The 24,123-nt window shown below is 49.7% G+C and overlaps 1 protein-coding gene across 1 annotated transcript in view; it reads left to right on the top strand.

Moving 5' to 3' along the window:
- Window positions 1–24,123, top strand: part of LOC144166899 (cytochrome P450 3A29-like) — a 53,466-nt gene that overhangs the window by 6,993 nt on the left and 22,350 nt on the right. Inside the window, exons 2-5 of the mRNA XM_077696350.1 lie at window positions 2,523–2,639; window positions 4,718–4,806; window positions 6,455–6,600; window positions 10,333–10,445. Coding sequence (XP_077552476.1) covers window positions 2,556–2,639; window positions 4,718–4,806; window positions 6,455–6,600; window positions 10,333–10,445 — 432 coding nt within the window. The 5' untranslated portion in view covers window positions 2,523–2,555. The remainder of the gene's footprint in view (window positions 1–2,522; window positions 2,640–4,717; window positions 4,807–6,454; window positions 6,601–10,332; window positions 10,446–24,123) is intronic.

The raw sequence follows: 24,123 nt of genomic DNA, 5'->3' as shown, positions 1-24,123 counted from the left end.
TGTCATGGCGTCCGCCTCGGCGTTCGTTTAGTCGAAACCGAAACTGACCTAAATAAACGAGGCTGTAAATGATTATTCACGCTGATATCGACCGTATAGTGTGCCATTCTATGATTAGTGGGCTGGTAGGCACCCATAGAAGTGGAAAAAGCTTAATACAAAAATTTCGTGTCAGTACTCCTTGAAGAACAAAAGCGAGCCTAGAACGGAACCCTAAGGAACGCCGGAGTGAACAGTACTAAAGGAAGAGTTGAAATTGTAAGCAGTGGCAAACTGTGTTCACTTGCAAAGAAACCGCTCAAGGCACAATAAAAGATCGCGACAAGGATTTAATTTGCTTAATTTAAAAAGTAATAGCTTGTGTGATACCTTTCGAAAAGCTTTAGGAGAATCTACAAAAATACAATCTACCAGCGAACAACGATCAAGGATGATGTTAAGTTAATGAGTAAACGAAATCAGTTGGGTTTGACAGGAGAAGGTTCAAGAGAAGCCATGTTAGGCGCTGACAAAAAGAACTTAGATTCAAGAAATTTTGGAATGTTTGAGTAAGGAATGTGCTCCAGTATTTTGCAAAGAATGCTAGATTGGACGGAAGTTGAAGGGCGAGTTTTTAGTACCTGACCTATGAATGGCCACCACCTTCCCGACCTTGCAGTCCACAGAAAGAGTGGAGCTCTCAATAGACTGCTGGAAAATGTTTGACCAAATGAGAGAATAGTACAATTTAGTACCTTTTAAAAATTTGGAGTTAAATAAATGAACACCAGGGCTCGAGGAAACGTTTAGTTCTTCAATTATTTTGTCTTACTCTATTGGGTTCGATAGTTATTGTTTATCAAAATCCGCGTTGTTATAATCGCGAATAAGTTTAGTTCTCTTTTCGGGTTTTACTACGGGCATCACTATGTCAAAAACAGAATTCGGAATCCTCTGTTCTTGCGGCAAAAATTACCTAGCCCTGCCACCTAAATTCAAGTGAAATTTGTTCAGCTAATGCCCACATAGCACAAGTTTATTTGTAAGGTGTTGTTAGGTCAATGCAAATTTCTGGTGCTGGTGTGGTTACAGCAGACCAAAAACTATTTTTGAGGACGAACAAACCTAACGTCTCCCCTAAACCTCAAACAAAGTGCTTAAAGGAACAGTACACGGTGAAAAGAATTAGGCCTGTATTGGCAGGTTACGGTGGCGAGAATCTGAGTAAACCGTTCTGGCAACTGGAAGATCAAGCAGAAAATTCCAGAAACATGAAAACAGGCGTCGACGCCAAGTATGCTATTGGGTACTACGGTTTCTGATGCAACAAAAGTTGTGAACTGCGAGAGCTCATTGGAGAACCATCTATACATGTTTTCCTAAAATAAACAGTTGCGAACTTGTTGATCACGGGAAATAAATGTAAAGCAAAGCTTTCCGTGAGCTCATGTTATTTCAAAAACACAGACTACAGTTTTTTACGTTGCGAGGCAGGGCCATTTCGAAGAAGAATTGGTCCGCAATAAGCGTAGTCAGTAACCTACGAAGGTGAACGCCCTAGATTCTGCAATCAATTTCGCCGGCGGGAAGCGGCTAAAGTTCCTTCATTAGAAGCAACAAAAGGAACAAGATGCACTGCAGGTGGTTAAGCTACCTGGCCGAGCTTCCAATCTTCCGTTCTGCGCAAGCGGATGTTGCTATCGGTAAAGCGGGCACGCGCCCGGTCAGAACCTTATCGCCCGTGAAAGGTACAGGAGGGATTAAAAGAAGTACTAACAACGGAGCACACAGCCTCCGACGCATGCCGCGTAAACTGCGTCAGTAAACTGCGCGCATGCGTAAGTCTTTCGGAGCGTTTGAGAGTGTGGCCTAGTGTGAGGGGAAATGCTTGATAAAGAAGCGACTACGGTCATTTGTGTTGCGGCGTTTTTTTATGGTCGGTCACCACTGAGCCTCCTAGGTTCCCTAGGTTAGTTCCCTACATTAGGGAACCAGTTAAGCGAGCAGGAGGCTGATTGCAGATAGCATGAGGCCTTCCAACGATCATCCTGCTCAGTGGCAACGCAGTGTGAAAAGGCGTCTCAAAATAAACGACCGGTGTCGCTTCTTGATCAATCATTTCTCATAAACGCAGGCCACACTCTCAAACTCTCTGGAATAAGTGAGCATGCGCGCAGTTTACTTACTTTGGAGCCAGATGGTGCAGCATGCGACGGAGGCTGTGCGCTCAGTCTTTCGCATTTCTTTTAATCCCCCCTGTACAGTACTTACTCCGGGTGGTTAGCTGGCCAATCGATCGATCGATCCATCAATCGATCGATCAAAACCCAATTATTGTGATGGTCGACCGCACCAAATACGTGCTTGCACTGTAAATCTTGTGCGCGTACAGTGAAGATTACCACAGTGTCATATACTTACAGAGCAGCACTTGCCCGCCGTGGCATATTAAACAAAGCTTTATTAGCAGCTATGTACGCTACTTTCGCATGGTACTGCGCGGATGGCGCTGCAAATCGCATTCCCTTTTTAATGAATTACAGCTACGTCAATTGAAGGATACCATTCTGAGCGATATGATGATTTTTGCATACGTCGATCGCTGGAGGAAAATTCGCCCGGCAGCCAGCCCTGCCTTCTCCACTGGAAAGCTTAAAAAGGTATATTTTGCGTCAATTTCTTTAAGAAATGTGCAATGCCAGTGAGCCCTTCCTTTCCTTCCGAAAGGCATTTGGTGCCCTTCTTTTAGATGCGACTGCATCTCATTCACTCGCGTTGTCCATGCAGCATCGTCGGCGTTGATGTCGGCGTCCGCCCCTCCCCCATTCTCCTCGCCGCGCGAGCTGCGCGCTTCGCCGCTCACCCCCTCTCCTTTCCAATGCCCCTCTCTCGCAAGGGGCATTGGATTGAATTAGAATGGATTGGCTTGGCTTGGCTTGGCTTGGATTGGATTGGATTAGATTAGATTAGATTGGATTGGATTGCATTGGATTGGATTTGGATTGGATTGGATTAAATTGGATTGTGTTGGATTGTGTTGCGTCATAGCAGCGACAGACACACTGGCGCCGGCGCATGTGCAGTACTCTCTCTTCAACGGTCTCCTCTCCTTCGGGCTCGCTGCGCATATAACCGGTGTGCCGCTCTCCGGCGGCCTTTCGGTCGACGGTTGCTCTCCGTTTGCGCTTGAACCCCCCTCAGCGTCGCATCACACCAGGATTCCAGCGAGGGGAGGTGGGCGTAATTTTTTTTCGCTGGGACCCCTTATTGGCGTTCGGCTCAGGGGGAATGAATGGGTAAACATTTGCGTGCTCCACGACGTGCGCACGCAAATCATGCGTATGTGATCGCTAATCCCTATTCGGGGAACGGAGGCGACACGCTGTCCTGTCACACGTTGATGCGTTGTGCAAGAGAGCTGGGGTTCAGAGGCCATCTTCTCCCAGATATGCGGACGCGGACTCGCGCCGCACCAATTGCAATGCGTTGTGCTGGCAAGCGTCCGGGCGCGTTGTCTCATGGCGGGCGACTTCGTATTGAATTTTGGCCATTCCGGCTGCGTCGAGGCTTGGACCTCACGTGATCTGGAAAACAAGCCTTTACGGCAAGTCTCCGTTCCCGTGTTTTGACTCTTGTGTCCGGGAGAGGAAATAAGCCTATATGAGCGTAGGGCGCAGTGAGTGGTCCGAAAATTGGCAGCCGACAAATTACGCCTGCCACGCGGCACGCATTGTGCGGGTTAGAAGACCTTATTAAAGAAGATAGTCTTCCTTGGGCTACTCGAACGCGAAAATTTTGGTCTGTCTGACTTTCCGTCTGTCTGGCCCGGGATTTTATCCACCCGGTCAAAAGCTTGGGGACCCGTACAGAGGGAGAGAGAGAGAGAGAGAGAGAGAGAGAGAAAGAGAGAGAGAGGAAATAATGATTGATTGGAGAGTTTAGCTCCAACCTAAAAAGGAGCTGGCTTTTTATATAATTTAAAGGATATTTTAATTAGACAGCGTTCCAATGGCTGATATTTCCCGTTTATGTTTCCGCATAACGTTGACAAGTGAAGACGGAATGATAATAATCCTAATTCCAGAACCAGTCCTGGTAATATGATGTTACTGTTACATTTAATATGTCCGATGACATAATCTACACACATATCACGGACTGTGACAGGAGCATATAACCGGTTGCAATTTTACTGCCTTGTCTCCAAATTTTAAAACCCGCTACAGTGAGAAGAGAAAGAAGGACATAGATATACGGCGGGACGATCGCTGCCTTCGAACTGAATTTCATGAGATTCTAATAAGTATAAATATTTAATACGCAACTACGTAGATTGTGCCAAGTGCGTGAACGCGTGCTGATGTGCTGGTGTGCTATCAGGGGTCCTTTGTTGTCGGTGTTTTTTCGTTGTTCCTGTTTTGTCTTTAACTTTTCCCTGGTGTTAACACGAAGAGTGCGTATTAAAATGCGTAAGGTTTCTCTTATCAAATTTAGTTGCAAGTCAGCATTCGTCCGGTCGTCTGTTTATGTCCTTTTTTTCTATTTGCGCTGTAGCTATTTTTAAATGAACTACCAGCTAGCCAAAGAGAGCAATTTGTTGTCCTCAAAGTTATGTTGCCAGTAGTACGAGGATGTGCTAGCCCCCCGTTATCAACTATCTGCAATGATATCGAAGGCAAGGGAACAGCAGATAGTTCTGGCGTTTTTGAGGTAGTTAACCTCTAGTTGGTTTTCGCAGATGAATGGCCTAATTCAAGACTGCGCGAAAGTGACGTGCGACCACCTCAAACTTGCCGCCGAAAAAGAAGCCAACATTGATATCAAGCAGTGAGTATCAGCCGTCGTGCTGGAGATTTGAAGAGGCTAGTGGCAGTTACGGCTTCTCTGGAAATTATTGGCTGCATTGGTTATTGCTCGCACTTTTGGTCCTGTCGCGCCGGCTTAAGGCCCCAAATAGGCCTCAAACCGTATGTCGATAAATGTGTCATTGTATTCTTAGGCCCATGTCGTAGCCATAAGCCGGTATTATACACGGCGAGTGGCTTTTCGGAAGTCTTACAAAAAAAACCTCTTTACGTTGTTCGGTTGTCGTTTCCAGTCTATAGAATAGCAAGCTCGTGGAAAGTAGTTCCGACTGCGCAGCCACTGAAAGCGTTGGTACCGACATTCACTACAAAAACGAGTAGAAAGTGCCCGTTCACGATTCGTGCATAACAAAATTCATATTCATATAAACCTGATACTGCAATGGGCCTAACTCGCGCAAACAAGACCAAATCGCTATAACCATGCCCAAGTAGTGAAAGCTGACATTTATCTCTCTGATCGCTTTCTTAATGCCTTCTTCCCAAACGGTAACAGAATAAAACAGAGTTAATACTTTGGCTGCTAACTTCAAGTTAGGAGAAGAATTTCTGGCAGTGGTTGAAAAGCGCTCCTTGAAACAAAAAACAATGCGTAAATACTAGTGTATGTTTTATAGAATACGGCGCGGAAGAAAGCTGGAATTTCAAAATCGTTGGAATTTGAAAGTAAGCTTGCTATTGATATATCCTATTTTAATTCTCCACTTCAAGGTACCATGAACAGAAAATAGAGGTCTGGTTCATCCGCATGACTTACTTGTCTCAATAACAATAACAATGTCAACGCAAACTTCCAACAACTGATATGCATATTACGGAAAAAATGTGATGCAGTGAGACTCCCGCGCAACTGTCTCGCCAGCCTCATGACGTCATTGGCAATCACTCGTGCGATTGGCGGCCGCTGACCAACGAGCAAATCCACCGCCATGAAGCGATTAAAGTGGTGCTTCTAGCTCTGGTTGATCGTACCACTTGAACCTTAACATAGATGCCACTGATAACTATGTTTCTGGTAGTTCTCCTCTTACGCCAGTGCTTACGTTTGTAGCGTGAACTTGTAAAGTTTTTGATATACTTTATCGTTTTATTCGGCGATAACGTGTTTCAGGGTGGCAATAGAAATGCTTGAGTTACTAAAGGCCACTTCGTTTAAAGTTCTATCTTAGTGGTCGCTTTAAACGCACTTGTTCATATGCAGTGTTGCGTGGAGAGTTGCCCCAGAAGTGTTGCTATTGTTTCGTAAAGGAGAACATTTCTCGCTTGATGGGCAATTTTAGTTCACCTTCTTCTTTCGTTTACTTTACTTGGCTTATTCCTTCTCCTTTTTTTCCCCTTGCCGCTCACCGATAGCTGTGATTTTAAATTACCATGTTCAACTTCTCTTTTCCTGTACAACCGTAAAAACAAACGGTTTCTAACTATGCATTCAAAATCAGTATGTCAGCCCACACTGCGAGCCGTAATTCTAAAAAGGAATGACGGTGGTATGGTGAAATAAATAAAAAACTAAATAAAATATCCAAGATGGAGCATGACAGCACAACCTGATTTCCCTCCATGTTGTTTGTATAAGCGATGAGCTGCTCGAAGAGGCCAAATATTTTCAGGTTTTACGGTCACTACTCCCTGGACGTGATCGCGAGATGCGCTTTTGGCACAACACTCGATTCACACACGGACGCCACCAACGAATTCGTGACTGAGGCTCGAAAGGCATTCTCCATTTCCGTCACACCAAAGATTCTTTTCGCAAGTACGTCTTTCTTGATACCATTTTGCTCAGAAGCCACTTATATACTGCACGGATCTTCTTCGTAAAGCAGGGCCACTGAACAACATGGCCAGAACAAAACAAAAACGGACGGGTTATATGATTGTGAATGCATGTGACTTAGCATAATGAATTCGTCAGAGTGTACATTCCCAAGCCACTATCACCGCAACACGTTTTTATTAAAGAAAAACGCGATAGTGCTGACATCTACACCTTGTTAACACAGGCAATGATTTCTGTGATTAGGCCCAATTGTTTTGTGTTCACCCCTGAGTTTTTTCTTTGCGGCTCTGAAAAACGTTCAAAAGCCCCCTGGCCTTTACTAAGCCAGACACGCATTGAGATGGGAGCAGCGTCGATATAAAATCTATGCAATGAAACCTTTGTGAAAAGTTGGCCCGCTGCAGCACTTTGGCTGAAAGTGAATTCGAACATCGCGTTTTCTTATGCCTCCACTGTTGCGTGATAGCAAAGCAGATTATTGAACGTGCGACCGTGGCGTTGCAGCAGAAACGGCACACTTCGGTTCCACAAAAACAAAATTACAGCGCTCTGCACAATCCTACAGTAAGTATAGTGTTATTACAGAAATGGCTGAATTTAGAAAGAAGGGCAAGGTTAAAGTGCAGCCCCCCTGACGAGTGCCGGTGGGTTTTACAGTGCAGAGTGATTTCAGAGGGCAGAAGAACTTTGTAACGAGTATGAACGTTTTAGCGAAAACGCATGTTATGGGACCAACGTTCGTTGAACGTAAATACACCAGTCCGTGCGTTCATGGAGGCTATATAAACTGCCCGTAGTGATGTGTCGCATTGGAGGAGCGCAGACAACGAGCTGCCACATCAAAGGCCCCGCAAGAAGGCTGCAAGCTCAGTTACGACAACAGCTGAGGGAAATCTTATATACGCGGTACAACAACCGGAATTGACTTTGACAGTATTATCATGACTAGGAATGGTGTTATAGACGTATAGGGGGCGCATTAGGCTATGTTAAAGATGGTGAGTGGCGGAACCGCGGATATCTGCCCCTATACATAGGCTGTGTCCAACCATGGTGGTGTTTTAAAAGATGGAGCGTTGAAAGCAGTAATGTAGCCGTCTGAGCTTTCGTCCGGGTTGCTGGTCTATCAGACAGAGGGCTCTACAACCTTGCTGAGCATGAGTTAATAGCCGACAGTGTACACGCTCTTCTTTTCTATGTGCCGTACGGTATTTATGCCGTACGCTACGCGTTAAGCGCTTCGCTACGAGGCACACCGTGTATTGGAGAGCTAATGAGTAGTTTATACGACAAGGGGATCTTCCTCCTTTGTCGCAATCTCACCGAACAGGTAGTTTCGTTTTTCGCCTTCATCAGAAAAACGGCCAGCGGGAACGAAGATCGAACTTACGTTCCTCTGCTAAGCAGCGAACGGCCTAATCTCGGAGCCATCCGGGTGGGTCACACTTGCCAAGTATCGACACTTCGGGAGTGTGGTCTTTTAAGCGGTAATGAAATGCAAGAAGTAGGTGCGATTGGTCTGTGAGCCTTTGGAGTTGAGAAGTGCAGAAGTATTGCAGCCTTATTGCACCAGGCTTATCGCAGCGAGGGAAAGGCAAAGTCGATGTTCACACCGACTGCCGGCTGGCGGGAGGTTTCCTCCTAGCTGCTCATCCCACGCGAACAGCCTGCGTCATACTACGGTAGAATCTCGACAAACAAAAATCGCTTAAACGGAATTGCCGCTTAAACAGAACAGTAGCGTGTGAGTTGGTTGGTATTGTGTTCATATAACGTAAAAAAACCCTCGGTAATCGGAACTGCAATTTCCGCGTCACTGCATAAAGGGAACCAGAAATGGAACTTTTTGTGAAATCCATTGGCATGAGAATCAGTTTTTTACGGTTCCGGATGTTTCGTTTTTGTTTTTTTTTCTTCCTCCGTGTTTTTTTAGCCTCGTTGGCCTCGTAGTGGTCAGCCGTGTTAGCGTAACGAATGCAACGTCGCAGTTCTTGTTCCCGTCGTTCGGTCTAGATTCAAGACCCCGAGGTTACAGGGTTCAGCTCCTGCAGCCTCGTTTGTGCCATCGTCGTGCTATCCGCGCTTCATTACCGCTTTTCCGTCTTTTGAATTCGGTGGCTCGTAAGCACGCGCGAAGTTGAGGCTTTTAGCTTCCGTGAACATGCAGTTGTAAGGACCCAAACAAAAACAATGGATGCATTCAGTAGTACACGACTACTCATTACTGCCAATCAACTTTGTGAATGATGTGCCTAAACCTCTTGTACTTTCCTTGTTTTCTGAAAAACCATCCGATACATTCGCCCTCTAGTGCTTAGAGTTCCATGAAATGGTGTTAAAGAGTGTCTACGCATATAAATTTGCATTTCCACACATCTATCTCAGTAAACGGAACTCCTGTTAAACAGAACCAATTTTTTAGGTCCCTTGAAGTTTCGTTTATCGAGAGTCTGCTGTACTGCGAAATATTGGCGCCATCCCTTTTTCCTCGTTGTTAGAAAGCCGTCATTTCTTCTGTCTGTTCTGTTCAGCTCAAAAAAGTAACCGGTCAAGTTCTGGTTCAGGTGCGGCAAAATCACCGGTTCTGTTCCGGGTTTCTGTTATTGTTCAGCTACAGTTGGATCTCCTTGTTAAAGGGCGACCTAAATACGCGCAAAGAAACATGTCTGTGCCCAACGATATATGGCATCGCTTGATAGAACACTTCTTTTTTTTTTGTCCAGCGTTTGTATATGAACCAGAAAGCAATCAGTACATTACCGCACAGCACAAAGCTTGTATAACAAAATTGGCTACGCAACTGGCTGCGTAATTACTGTTCCATCCGATAAAAAGGCCGCACTAACCTTATGAAAGCGATAACTTCCAAGTAATCTTGAAATGGCTAAACAAAGGCGCCATTTAACTAAAGTGCAATAGCATGCGACGTACTACAGTAACGCTCTTGTGACCAGCCACATGCACTCGCGCAACACGCTCACGTGTGTCTAGGTCTGCCCACTGCCCGGACTCAATGGGTGATACGATGAAACAGTAATCCATGCAACCAGTGCAGATATACTAGATAAAACGGCCTGTCCAATAATACACCTCTAGGTAAATACAATATGCCAGAGCTCGTAGTTGTTCCTTGGCGCGTGTTAGTCTTCAGCGCCACGCGAAAGTAACAGCGCTCGCACTATGGTCCAACACCTTCATAGGGACACTCTCGAATTACTAGTCAACAAGATGCGGGATTGTTTAGCAAGATAGGTTTACTTACAATACAGGTTTATTTAGTTAACAAGATATGGCTGGCGGTACACTTTCGTAGTGCCTAGAGAGAGGCGATTGCACCGGCGGTACGCGAAGTGCCTTTATTACCCGCAAATCATTGGCTGATTGCTCGCTTATGAGTTTTTTGTGACTGGTTTAAACAAAAACCAACACGAATATAAGAATATTTCACGTTATTGAATACAATAGCTTTCCGAGCACCCTTTACTACTTTCAGGTAGGTGTCCATAAATGCACGACCGACTAGTTCAATTGGAGCTTTCTCTCAAACGTGCTTTTATTCTTACGCAACACTAAGTATCCGTATTGTTTGACTTGAAAAAAGCACATCAATATACTTGGCATTACGAATTTGTACGTGGCTAAGATCTTACGAACGTTCTTGCTGTTTTCAAAGTGAACGGGTAAAGCTTGTTTATTTTTTGCTCGCAGTGTTGTTTCCTGGTGTGGTGAGAGCGTTGCAGCTCAAAGTACTGAACGATGACTCCTTCATCTACTTCAAAAAGGTCTGCCAGAAAATTATTGGAGAAAGACAAGGACAACAGGTCGGTTTTTTCAATTAGCCTGTTTCTGCTACGAAACTTAATTATTGTTTTTTCGATGCGCACAACGTGCCCTGAGGCATTTTTAAGCCACACCGGCGCATGACCGGCGTTATGGATAGCGACCTGCCCATCGCAGCAGGCGACAATGGGAGCCAGCGTGCCAAAAAATCGCCGTGTAGGGACGGCGCGCTCCGTCAGGTGGCTCTAAGTTCAATCCCCACACTTGCCAGCTTAGCTTCGCTCGCAGTGGGCCCTGCGACTTCTCGCATAAAGAGGAGCGGTCGTACGAATAAATGCCGATTGTACCGATCACTACCTATAATACCGGCCAGCAGCGAGGATTCACGGTTAAGTCTAGAACCGTTTCTTAGCGATGCAAACATCAACAAACACTACTAAACCACACTGCTACCAGAAGCCCCTGCTCGAGTGGCGTTCTTTAGTTTCGAGCTTTTTTTGTTTATTTAGACATGCGGAAACTTCGTCCACTTTCGCTCTACGTCGAGGAGCTTTATTCCCGACGGGAAACACGTCTAAGCACGTTCAAAAATTTACGGGGAAGACTGGAAGTTGTATAAACACGACAACAGGGCCATTCTGTGCGTAGAAGCGCAGTCATTCTTGCGGGAAAACATAACGTTGCTCCAGCGAAGGAAGGAGTAGTCCACGGCAACTTTTTCAGCGACTGCGGCGTTTTCCCCGTAACTTGGGCTTCACGATTGTAGGAGCTCCGTCGGGACGCCTTACAAGCCCAACAAATCGCAAACTTGGATATGGCAACCATTTCCGTCGATGCTTGCTGTGAAAACCGCAGTTATCTTCGGGATGTCTTTTGGAGCCACTCTCTCCGCACCGAAGCGATGGGACCTGGTGCGCGGCCGCTTGGTAACACCCCGTCTCCCCTCCCTCCTGGGAGATCGAGTGGCGGTGCCTGGTGGAAACTAATTGCCTCTACCGTGCACCTGCCGGGCTTGCTCAGCTGTACGCAACAAATACAATCGCCGAGGATATCTGAAAGTACGCTAAAAATATTGGAAGATTTTTCCGCATATTCTTTCGCGAACGCGTTTTTTTTTTTGGCTAGGTTTGTTGCCCAGCCTGCTGCCTAAGTCGACTATACCCTGCAGCCACGTTTTGAGGAATCACTTTTAGTGCTGCTGCTATATGTCCTCCACGTACGCTGAAGGCCAACCAAGAGTGCGGGAGAAATTTCTGACGTAGGCTGTTTTTTTTTCTTCTTGTTATACCCGTGCTATGCCTTGTAAGGCAATGGGAATTGGCCGCGCGCTGGGTGTTTCTTTGTTTTTCCTTTGTCGCTTGATGCACTATATGAAACAGTACGCGCAAGGTCCTTCTTCCTGCTTATTTCTTCTGTTCCCTGCTATAGAATAAAACGTTCTGAGTATTTTTCGGTGCGTTTAATTCTTTCGGATGTACGTGCGCTATCAAAGGCGTGGACCGCCATGGAACACGTTACCCAAGAGTTAGCAGCTGTGGACAGTTTTTTGCAGGCCACATTTGGGTGGGTGCGCGTTCAGGTCACGCCGGCCGCGTGCGTGGTTTCATCAGCCTAGACAAGTAACAATTTCGCGTAAAAAAAGTCTTATTTGTGCACACCATGGAGCCCACAGAAGGTGGGCTCTTCCCTTAATGTGAATCGGCAAAGACTGACCACAACAGACCAAGAGAAAGACAAAATAACAACGATGGCAGGCTGAGCAATCGCGTACACAGCGGAAAAATGGGAATGAAACGCAGCGCCGGCCGGTGCAGTGGCGCCGGAAAGAACTAAAAAAGCAATAAAAAATTCGGCACGCGGAATCCACGCGCATGGGCAAGTCGCTATCTATAAAGCCGGTCGTGCACCGGCGTTGTAAGTGTCAGGTGTCATAAGCGTTCATGTTCGCCTAAGATTGAAGCTAACCTGAGTGCACTGGGACGTGATACATGAATGTGGGCTGCAGATGTAAAAAGAAGCAAGAGGTGCCGAAAATACCCCTGAATGCAGCATTACTCTGTTGAGAATCTTGTGGTACGTGAAACAGTCTATGGGTCTTTCACACGCAGCTTGAAACATGTGTTAAACTGAGGAGCTCGATTCCCTCCCACAGTGGGAGCCCGACCCAGGTTAACTAAACGGGTTCGCTCCCTTTTAAGTGCAGAGAACTTTAGGCGCTCTCCTTGTCATCCTAGCTCGCTCACTGGAACCAAGCATATCACCACGGCGTTACAGTGTAGCCTGCCACGGTCCCTTCGCCGCGGCGTAACCCAGAGGCTTCGAAATTCAAGCGGCTATGCCAGGATATACGCTTCGAGCGCTGCCTGTAGGGGCGCCACTGAAATCCCCCTAGCGGCCCATTCCGTAAGCAGCCGCGGGAGTCACCGTCCCGCTCCTCACTGTCACCGTTGCTTTTGCGGCACGTTCACGACTAAGATTTGCCGTTTGTGGGCGCTGGAAATCCATGTTTATGTGGAGCAGTCACTCTGTTCGCAAATGGGGCGTGCTTGCGAGAGTGTAAATGTTTCTGACGCGATCTTAGTGTGGTGCATTCGGCCTGCATAAGCGCCAAGTGTGTTTCAGAGGACAGCGTCGCGGAACCGACGTATGCATGGAGCTGATTGTAGTTACACTGCCCCGACATTTACTAACAGTGTCTCCGTAGCCAGCATTTCCTCATATGTTTATGCTACGGCTATACACTATGATGTAAATCGGTTTTGTGCGCTTACATAATCTAGCCGAGCACTCATACCTGAAAACACGCCAGTTACGTTTGCCAATATCATACCTCATATATTGAACACAACTATTTACAAGCCAATGTGTCTTAATTTATAGAACATTCAACGAAAGTACGATGGATAATTAAGAATTATACTCGGGGCTTCACCTTGCGACAAGACGAAGGATCGTCTTTTTTTTTTGTCGCAAGGTGAGCGCCCGTAAACATTCATCTTTTACATATATTCTCCGGGAGCAGCGCTGAAACAGGGTTTAGAATATAATCCGCGTTCGCGACTAAACGCTTCTTCGAAATATCGTCATATGGCACAGGGAACCTGCAGAATAGAGCACAAACTGAAATCAAAGGGGCTTATCAGATACCACACCATTCCAATGGCACATTTCATCGCTTGTGAACTGCCTACTCTGTGTGCTTCCAAAAATGCGTCCGCCGAACGGTCAGCTATTCGTTGAAATCGAAAAACAAAAGGACAGTGAACGCGAGACTTGTGTGTGTGATTACTAAAACGTTCATTGCTTGATTTCGCTCCGCATTTGTACATGTACAACGTCCTCTTCCCTTCCCGCGCCCATGTCTCGCGAAATAGCAGTGCATTTGGCGTCTAGTTGGTCTGGGGAGTACAACCTGGCTTAAGTTTCGACGAACGTCTTCAGCATATCGGAAGCTGCACTGGGTTTTTTCATTCCCGTTAAAGCTATTCTGTTTCTTCCGGAATTCCACAGCATTCATTTTCCCGTAATTTCATTAACTTTCCTTGGTTCTTGCTATAAGGCGTGAGTGGGCACACATTTAACGAAGCACAGTTTTGTTATATTCTGTGGGCCTCACCTGTCCAATGCAGTGCAGCCTCCCAAGGTGCCCACCATGGGTTCGAGCGAGCGAAGCCGTAAACGGTCGTGGCGGCCCTCGCCACGCGTGCGCAGTCACTCCGCGAAGACGAAGTAGCTCCTCAGAACTTGGTTCAATTCCGGGTAATCCATGGTACAGCCACCAGCCCTGGTATTACACTCCTAGCCCTGGGCCAGAGAGGGGGGGCACCCGTCGACCGTACGCTTCAAGCCACAGAGCCCGACGCGCAGGGAGGGCAATCGGCAGCTGTTGATGTAGTGGCTTAAGCCACCGAAGCGCTGCGGGTGATGGGCCCGGCTAGGACCGGAACCGACCACCAGACTGACTGAGAAATCCAACTCCCGGTACTTTCGCCGACCTCACGGAAGTGAGAGAGAGAGAGAATAACTTTAATTTGAATCCACTTCGAAAGGAGGATGTACAACTTCTCCTCTTCCTCAGGTGGCGGCCAAGAGCCCGTGGGCCCCAGCGGCACCCTCGGCCAGCTGGATCATTTTCTTCTGGATCTGGGGGTCCGTACTGAGCAGCGCGGTCTCCCAACTCAGCGGTCCCGTTATGCCTAGCGATGATAGGATATTTTGTCGCTCCTTATATTGTTCTACCATTGTATTCGCGTCGTCTTTCCCTGAGTGTGGGGGATCAGCTTGTGCTATGTCATTTGACACCCTGTTATTGTCGGTTGGGCCCGAGCAGGCCCAGAGCATATGTGCGAGATCCGCCTTGGCTTCTTTACACCATTTACAATGTGCATCATACATTCCGGGGTAGCACCGGTTGTACAAAGCCGGATTTGGATACCTGTTCGCCTGAAGGAGTCGCCATGCCACCGCCTGCCCCCTTTCTAGTATTTTGTCCGCCGGCGGGTATTTGAGCCGGGAGCTTCTGTAATGGTCCAAGATTTCCCTATACGTTACCAATCGACCGCTCGCGGAAGGCCAGGGGTTCGAGGGCAGATTGACTCCGCCGTCAGCCTGTCCGGTTCCCTCCGACTCAGTCGGCGACGAAGGCGCCTTTGTTCTGCCGTCTCCGTGTGCACCGATACACGCGGACTCACAGACGCGAGCTCGGATTGTTAATGCTCGAGCTGCTTCGTGAGCGCGTTCGTTGCCCGGGAGGCCAGAGTGTGCCGGCGCCCATAGCAAAGTAATGGGATTCTTGTTCAGTCTACTGATTGTGCTCTCCGATAGAGAGACGAGTACCTTTGTAGCCTCAAGCGACACGCGGCCTTTGGCGAAGTTCCTAATCGCCGCTTTCGAGTCACTGACAATCACGACCCTGTCTATGCGAGCTGTGACAGCCTTCTCCCCTATTGACAATGCTGGAGCACTGGTGGTGGCCGTCTCGAGGGTGAGTTGCACTGGTGTGTGGTCCTCGAGATGCCCGTCGGCGACTGCAGCTCCGATTGCCAGGGCGATTGCCACCTCCTCCCCCACCTCGGGGCTCGTCATCCAGACCGAGCCGGAAGCGACCAGGTTTCCCTCATGATCCGCCACCGCAGCAGCCATTGCGCCGTATCTGATCGGCGATCTTCGCGTTATTTGATAGTCCGCAGCATCCACGTAGTAAATTCTGTTTACATTTGTCGTGCCCGCGTTGGGCTCGAGCTGCCTCTTAAGAGCTGCCGCTCTGGCCGCTCTCCTTGCCACGTCCCTCCGCGGGTGCATGTTTGCCGGGAGAGGGGGAATCTTCAGCACGCCTCTCGTAGCAATCGGGAGAGAGTGTTTCTCTCCAAACTGCGACTCGTAGCGGATACCGAGAGAAGCCAAAATGCGTCTGCCCGTCCGGCTCCTCGAGAGCCTCTCCGCTTGCGCTATGCGTTGCGCTTCTATCAATTCGTCAACCGAGTTGTGCAGCCCCATGGCCGCGAAAGTTTCGGTCGATGTCGTGATTGGTATGCCCAAGGCCTGTTTGTAGGCTCTTCCCATCAGCCTATCTACTTTCTCTTTCTCACTTGTGAGCATATTGAGGAATGGCACCACGTACACCACGCGACTCACGACGAAGGCTTGTACGAGCCTAAGAAGATTCTCCTCCTTCATTCCCCGAAGCCGATTGGCTATGCGAGAGATGAGTCGGGTCGTCTGGTGCACGCTACCCTCCAGCGCTTTGATAGCCTCCATGTTGTGCCCGTTCGCTTGGATCCTGAGCCCCAGAACCCTGATGGTGTGGACCACGGGAATCCTTAGTCCCTCGGCCCAGAGCTCAATCGGAGGACTTCGCTTAGCTGCTTCCATCGCGCTCTTTGTTTGCCTCCTAGGATTATATAATAGAAGCTCGGACTTGTGCGGCGAGCAGCGCAGACCCTTCGGGGCAGCGTATTCTACCACCGCGACCACGGCTCTCTGCAGTCGCTCCTGAATCTCTCCATCGCTACCGCCTCCGGACGACCAGATGGTAATGTCGTCTGCATACAGGCTGTGTTCCAGCCCCTCTATGGAATCTAAAATTCTCGGGAGCCCGATCATAACTGCATTGAAGAGAAACGGGGACAGGACGGAGCCCTGAGGCGTGCCCCTGCTCCCTATCTCTATGACATCCGATTCTACTCCGCCCACGACCAGGCGTGCCGTTCTGTTGGACAGAAAGTCCCTAACGTAGTTGTAAGTCCTGGTGCCACCCCCCAGGCCCTCGAGACTCTTCATAATTGCCTCGTGCTTGACACTATCAAATGCCTTCGTCAGGTCCAGGCCAAGAATGGCTCTGGTGTCTAACGGCGAGCACCCTTCTCCGTCAAGGATTTTATGCTTGAGTCTCAACATCACGTCTTGAGTGGACAAGCCCGGTCTAAAGCCGATCATGGTATGGGGGAATAGATCTCTTTGGTCCATGAGCGCGTGAAGTCTGTTTAGGACTACGTATTCTAACCATTTGCCCATACACGACGTTAGTGAAATGGGTCTTAGATTCTCTAGGTGAAGTTTTTTTCCAGGCTTCGGAATCATTAGAATCTTTCCGTCTTTCCACTGTGCGGGTATCTCGCCGCGTTCCCAACACCAGTTCAAGTACCGAGTCAGCGCTTCTATCGAGTCGTCGTCCAGGTTCCGGAGCATCTTGTTTGTCACTCCGTCGGGACCCGGAGCCGACTTTGTACGCAGCGCCTGAATGGCTCCGCGCACCTCGGTGAGCGTTATGGGTTCATTTAACTTAGGGTTCGAAGGTCCCTCGTAATCCTTGAGTTTCACGCGGGGGTCATTGCCCACGTATCTGTTTCGGATCTCTCTTACGAGCTCCTCGTCTGAGCCTTCGAATTTGTGAATGATTTTGCTTAGATTCTGCTTCTGAGTTGTTTTGCTCATTTGGGGGTCTAGCAGATATCTGAGTGTATTCCAGGTCTTTGGTAGCCCCATTTGCCTGTCCATCTCGTCACATCTGTTGTGCCACGTCTGTTGTGCCAAGTGATTAGCGTAGTCTTCAATTTCTTTGTTGAGTCTGGCTAGCCGCCTGCGGAGGCTGCGATTGTATTTTTGCTTGGCCAGTCGTCTTTTCAGACCCTCTTTGGCTTCCCACATATGCAGGAGCCTGGCGTCGGTCTGCTCGAGTCCCGCTTCCTCCGGGATTGTCTTAGTCGACGCTTTAACGTCACCGTGCAGCTGCGTGACCCACGCTCGCAAGTCTTTTATGTCGCGGGTAGCTCCTACCGACTCTTCGTTGCCATCAGCGGTTTCGCAACGCCTCCGGAGCCTAAAGGAATCCCAGTCCACTAGCCTCAGTTGATTACCACACCCAGCCTTCGTTGGGCCAGCCACAAAATCGGTGGCCACGATAAAGTGGTCGATGCCCAAATTTTCTTTAAGGTTCGTCCACCGTACGGTGCTTTCCCCGACATTTTTTACAAATGTAAGGTCAGGAGTGGTGTCTACGCTCACGCTGTTTCCCGTGCGCGTGGGGCACCCGGGATCCGTCACGAGAGTGAGGGCCTCTTGTTGACAGTCCAGCCAAAGATTTCTCCCTTTGATCAAATCCTTCTTGTACCCCCACGCCGGGTGCGGTGCAATAAAGTCTCCCACTATTACAAGCGGCTGCTTACCCGCAATATCTAGGACTTTGCGGAAAAGTGTCTTGAATCTATGCCTCTTCTGAGGACTACTGTAGACGTTCAGTACGAAGACACTTCCCTGCCCTCGTTTTTGAGCGGAGATAATCTCCACGAGTACGTGGTCTACGGTCCCTATGCCCGTTTCGCGTCGCATCGCCGGAACGTTGCGCCTAACCAGGGTCGTGACCGGGGTCCGCTTGTCGTCCGAGTGCTCCTCGTCAAAATAAGACGTGTATCCCGATAATTTTGCCTGCCCTCCCGTTTCCTGTAGGGCAATGACGTCTGGCACTCCCCCAGCGCTTTTAGAGTCTATGAATTGTTGGAGGTTACCACGCTTGCGTCGATACCCACGACAATTCCACTGCCAAATGATGTACCTGTTGCTGTTTTTGCGATCGTCCCTAGCCATGATTATTCGGTTGAGTTTCGATTTGCTACCGTTGTATCAACCAAGGCAGATCTCAAACCCTCTGCTGCCGGTCTCGAGTACGGCTTTGTGGATTTGATTGGACCTACTCCCCTACCCTGCTGCTGCTGTCTGGCTTCGGTCTGTGCACTTTCTAGTGCGGACACTCTCATGTTGAAAGGGTCAAGCTGCTTGGTTACGTTTTCCGCAAACGAGTTGAACATAGCCCTTATCTCTTCGAGTTTCGCGTTCATTTTCGCCTCGAAAGCGTTACTGAATTCCTGAAATTTCATTTCTGTGTTTTCCTGTATCCTCGTTTGTTTCTTGGCCTTGCGCTTGACTCCTGATCTGCCGGTGTTGCGGCCTACCCTTCGCTTTTGCGGAGGGGACTCAATCTCCAGGTCTAAGTCTCCCTCTAAATCGGGTGCCTCTACCGCTGGCGGCTTTTCCTCTATCTCCGTCGTCACGGGAGAAACCGATGGCCCCGATGTCGGCTGCAGGGGGAGACTCGGCTTCGTCCCCACCCCTTCACCTTTGTCAGCGGGTGCCATCACCAGCATCTCCTCGCTTTCATTAGCGGAAGCCTGATCCCCCCCTGCGCTCGGCGCGGCGGTCTTTTCTCCAGCGGATTCTAACTTCGCTATTTTCTCCTTTAAGAAGCGATTTTCTGCAATGAGAATCTCTAGCATCTGTCTAACCTTGGTTAGCTCGGACTGCTCTGTTGCGGCTCGTGCATATTTATCTTTGTTTTCCTGCGAGTTGGTTCTACCCTGCCCCTTAGGTTGGGAGACCGCGCTCGCCCAGCTTACCCTGGTTTCGACCGAGGATGCCGCCGCTGTCAGCGCTTCCCTGGTCTTGTTCGAGTTCTGTCCCTTGTCTTGCAGCGCCGGTTTCCCCTCGCTGCTGCCTTTTCTTCCCAGTCCTCCTCTCGAGGTGGAGGCGCTTTGTTGTCGTCTCGGTCTCGACGGCGATCTGGAGGCCCGTCGCCCTCCTCTGCGTCTGCTTGCAGACCTGGATTTGGATTTTCTGCTAGAGTTGCCGGTGCGAGACGATGTGGAACTCTCGGAACGTCGGTGGCTCGAACGGGACGCACTCCGAGGCTCGTGGCCGCCCTGGCGCTGGTTCTCTACGTCATTTTGCGGCGGGAGACGAGGAAAGGACTCGGAACGATCCCTGCAGTTCTTGAGGATTCCTCCATGGCCTTGAGTACTTGGGCGCCCCTGGTTGTTGTTGGAGGTGTTTCCTCCACTGCGTTTCTTCTGTTGCCTCTCCTGCCTTCTCTTCTTAAGTAGGTACGGAACTTGGTACCGCTGAGGACACTTTTTGTCTGCTGTCTTGTGTCCCTTGCCGCACAAGGCACACTTTGGTTCGCACAAGTGATGATCCTGCGGTTCCGTGGCACCGCATGTCCCACACACTTTCTTTGCCGACACGGTAGCCATCGTCACTGGGCACACGTCGACTCTGTGACCGAGGCGTCCGCACCTCTCGCACACTTCGTTTTTTTTCCTGTGAAGGTAACAGCGGTATTCCGCCCCTCGATAGTAAACAAAGTAGGGGACTTGTCCCCCCTCGAAGACGATAATGGCCGCATTCGATTTCCCCAGGCGTCTCGCTTGGAGCACAGTCGGGTTTCGGCGATTGACTAGGCTTTTCGAGATGTTCTCCTCGCTGTCCGTGGCCGGAATGTTGTAGATTACGCCCTTTGCGCAATCCTCCGGCGGCGTAACATATGCAACCACTCCGTAGGTTTTGTCTCCTATCGTGAGCGACTCGGTCTTGCCGTACGTGGCGGCTCGCTCCAAGCTGGGCGTGCTCACTACCACGATGTTACTGAGGGTATTAACGCGAAGCGTATCTTCGTCCACCTCTTCGGCTTTGAAATTTGCGGCGCGGAGAAAGCCGTCCTTCAGCAGCGCCTGGCTGCAGAGCGCCAGGTCGAGACCGTCACGTGGTCTCAAAACAATTTTTACGTCCTCCTTGGGGAGGTCTGGGGCCCGTGGCGCCCTCTGTTGCCTGCGCCGTGACGAGGAGGAGCGGCCGCGCTGGTGTTGCGCTATTGTCATTTGACCTTTGACCCCGGCGCTCTTGGGGAGGCCGGCGTCGTCTTGTTCGAGCGATTGGCTTAGCTTTTCTAGGGCTTTCACCCCCTTCCTGCGATGGCTAGTTATCCAACCCGCTCCTCTACTAAAGTCCTCGGGTGAAATGGACTCACCCTCGACCTCCACGACGTCCATGGCACAAGCACACACCTACGGGGGGCCCCGCGAAGGCGTACGGGACGGCCCAAGACGGCCGCCGCGTCGTGCTCCCTCGATGGCTGGCGGACTCCTCGTGAGGCTTAGCAGATGGGGGTGCCACCTCGAACAGAAAAGGCTCGTGACCTCCGGGCCGGCCGTTGCACGACCATACAATTGTACACACTCGTGCCGGACACCTTTGGACATACGTTGGGTTGGTGGTTGACCCGATTTCAGATGTTAGCTGCCGCCAGTTAAATAAAAAAGACGGAGCCGTAGTAGAGGCGTCCGCTCTCCATGGCCCACGGAAGTGAGAAAACGGCGGTCGCTCAGGCCGAAGCGAGCGAGCAGCGTGCGAGCACGAAGTACCTGTCGGAGTCGGCACCCAGCCAATCTATCCTGGGTCCGACCGACGCGCGCGCCCACCGCCGCGAGCCCTTCGGCCGGGTCACTACGTCATGCCCCACGTGGCCCACGGACCAGCGCGCATTGGTCAGCCCGTACCCCATTGCAGGGAGAGGGCGCGAGGGGCTATCCTCGCGCCTCTGGGAGAGGGGATCGCGGGCTAGCGTGCTCGCGTAATTGAGAGTAGCCCCAATTAAGATCCCCACAATACTTAACATTTTCACATGGCTTATATTTTTATAAAAGGCATACGTTATTGTCTGGAGTTAGGTCATCACATCCCCGAAACATATTTTTCTTCGACGTACATATTCGAAACGAAACCGCATTCGCTGTCCGCGCAGCAAAATGAAACCAACCTCTCACTGTGCCAATATCAGGTGTAAACGACGCGAATGTAGAATATCCTTGTGCCTGACGTATTCGGAGGTAACAGTGGTGATATGCTGCGGCCGTCGCCGACGCCCGGAAGAGCGGCGACAAGCGCGCAGCACCGCTTCCCCGGGTAGCTCTTGTTGGCGTTCGAGTACTCCACGAAGGCCCAAATGCTTTCTAAGTGACCTAAACGTACAGAGGGCAACACACTTGTCTATAATACAGGTTTCCTACTTATAGTCTTATCTTGCCTCGTTCGAAATGCATTTGAAGAAAACTATTGTGTCTTTCTGAAGATTTAACCTCATATTTTGACCTCGATGTTTTTTGTGAAAAATTCGAGTCCGCATTTTTGAGAGGTAACTAGTTGAAGTTCAACTCTGTTATAGACAAGGGTGTCGGGCACAGTACTCTTTGCTCATAGACGTCACCATAACAAGTTTTCAAGGGAGCGGAAATGTGAAAGCAAGCGAAACCGAACCGGAACACTGCACGAACCCATATCAGCCACACAGCGCAAGTCCCGTAAACGCCGCTTAGAAGCGGCGGCAGGCGGCGCAGTGATCGCGAAACTCGAGGCATATACCTAGCGTGAGCTAAGCAAGGTTCAACCGGTTATTCTTAGCATTCCTGGTTGTCTAGGATTAGCTGATTACCATGCTCACTGCTGCTTATCACCCAATCCAAATCCAATCCAAATCCAATCCCAATCCCAATCCAATCCCAATCCAATCCAAATCCAATCCAAGCCAAGTCAAGCCAATGCAATGCAATGCAAGGCAATCCTATCCAATCCTCGCGCTTGCGCAGCACGGCTGTCCAGGCGCTACGCGAAACTGGTCAACCTCAGCTAGTGTAGCCAATCCAATCCAAGTAACGCTGTTGTTCGCTGCGTACCCCAAAGGCCTCGAAAGCCAAGCGGTTTATATAGTCATAAGCGTTCTAAAGTCGTGAAACGCTGCAGCTTGTCATGCATGTTCCCATTGTTTAGCGCAAAGAAAACTATAGGTACCTTTGAGGAATACTATACGTAATTAACCGGCAGCGCCCGCGTTCCTTTAGTTAAGGACGTCCCTTGGGTTGTTTTTTACGATAAACGCAAAATGTGGCAGTGCAACACCGGCACGTGCGGGCAGAAAAGCACAAAGAGAACAGAACTCCCGCTGGCGTAGTTTCAGGCAGGGGGCACGAGAGCACTGCGAAGGCGGAAACTTTGAATTGCATGGGGTGGTAGCCGTAAGCGGATAACGGCGGTACAGCCCATTATGGCGAATCACTGCTCTGCTCTTCCGACAGCTTTCACATTGCGTTGAACGGCTTTAATTTTATTTGGGGGACGTTGACGGAGCGCTCTCTGTGCGCACGAACCTTTGAGGCCGTACGCGTGAGTTAGAAGGGCACCGACGTCCGGTACAATGACGCTTCTTACGGTCCCGTCACGACCAGACACGCACACACATGCGCACACGCACACACACACACACACACACACACGTGTGCGTGCGTGCGTGTATACGTACTATTATGAACAATCTGAAAGGGAACACAGGAACGCGTAGAAAATACCCCCAGACCCAGCTATGAGCGGTACGCAGCGGCAGCCGACGGGAACAAAGTGGGAAGGGGGAGGCTGTTCTAACAACTGTTCGCATTCTCGCCGTGCGTCTTATCGGCTGTCCGACTATACCATATTATCGGCAAAATGACGTAAGCTGCTGCTTTGTAGAAATGCCAGCGCGGTGGGAGTGCCAACAGTTGTGGAAGAGCGCCCTCCTTTCCCCCGTTGGTTTTCACAGCGCCATCCGTTATTGCTCCGAGTCTGTTTCGAGGCTGTTTGCCACGCGTTCCTGTGTTCCCTTTCATATTGCTCGTAATAATACGTGCATACGTACATTTTTATACGTACATACGTACAGCAGTGAGCTCGCTTAGGGTGAACACGAGAACGCGTGGCCGCCGGTACTACCAGAGCAGCCTACTGTGGGATGCGTGAAGCAGCACGCATGCGCTGTGTGTGTCGAGCGAGGCTATGCTTTCAGATCGCGCATTGCGTCATCGGAGCGTCTGAACGTCGTCTGCTAACTTCATCTTGCATGTAGCCGTGGAGCAATTGCCGCTGTATAAATAACTGGAGACTGGAATGCCCAAGAAAAATATTTTTCAGGGAGCTGTTATTGCTTCATTAGTTTGATGCAATGCAATCAGTTAGTCACATCGCAACTCGCCAGTTTGCTTCTAGCAGACTCGATAAAAAGATGACGCTCATTTTAACAGCACTTTATTGTCCGTAAGTGATTGCCACGGAAACCGAAGGAACGCATAAGCGTGATGTTTATCGGAAATAAAATGAGAGCTTGTAGGCGGCCGATGAGGCGGTGCGGCTAAGCCCACGTTTATTGGGGTTGCGCTGGCTGTGCCATGGTCAGGACAAGGCGCGTAGAACGAGGGTGCCGTTCCCGAGGTGTGCCGGGTGCCGAGTGTCTTCCGTGCCAGCTGGCCAATCTGCTGCTGATGATGGTGGCGCTTAAGAAGATGATGATGGTGGCGCTACAGGGCTCCCCCCCTGGCGTGAAGCGCGGGAAAGTGACAAACGTAAATGACAATGCACGAAAATGGGCTA

This window comes from Haemaphysalis longicornis, unplaced genomic scaffold (genome assembly GCF_048455015.1).
Source record: "Haemaphysalis longicornis isolate Haplotype H1 unplaced genomic scaffold, Haemaphysalis longicornis Haplotype H1 scaffold_197, whole genome shotgun sequence".
Lineage (NCBI taxonomy): Eukaryota > Metazoa > Arthropoda > Arachnida > Ixodida > Ixodidae > Haemaphysalis > Haemaphysalis longicornis.
This window is presented reverse-complemented; position numbering and strand designations above follow the sequence as displayed.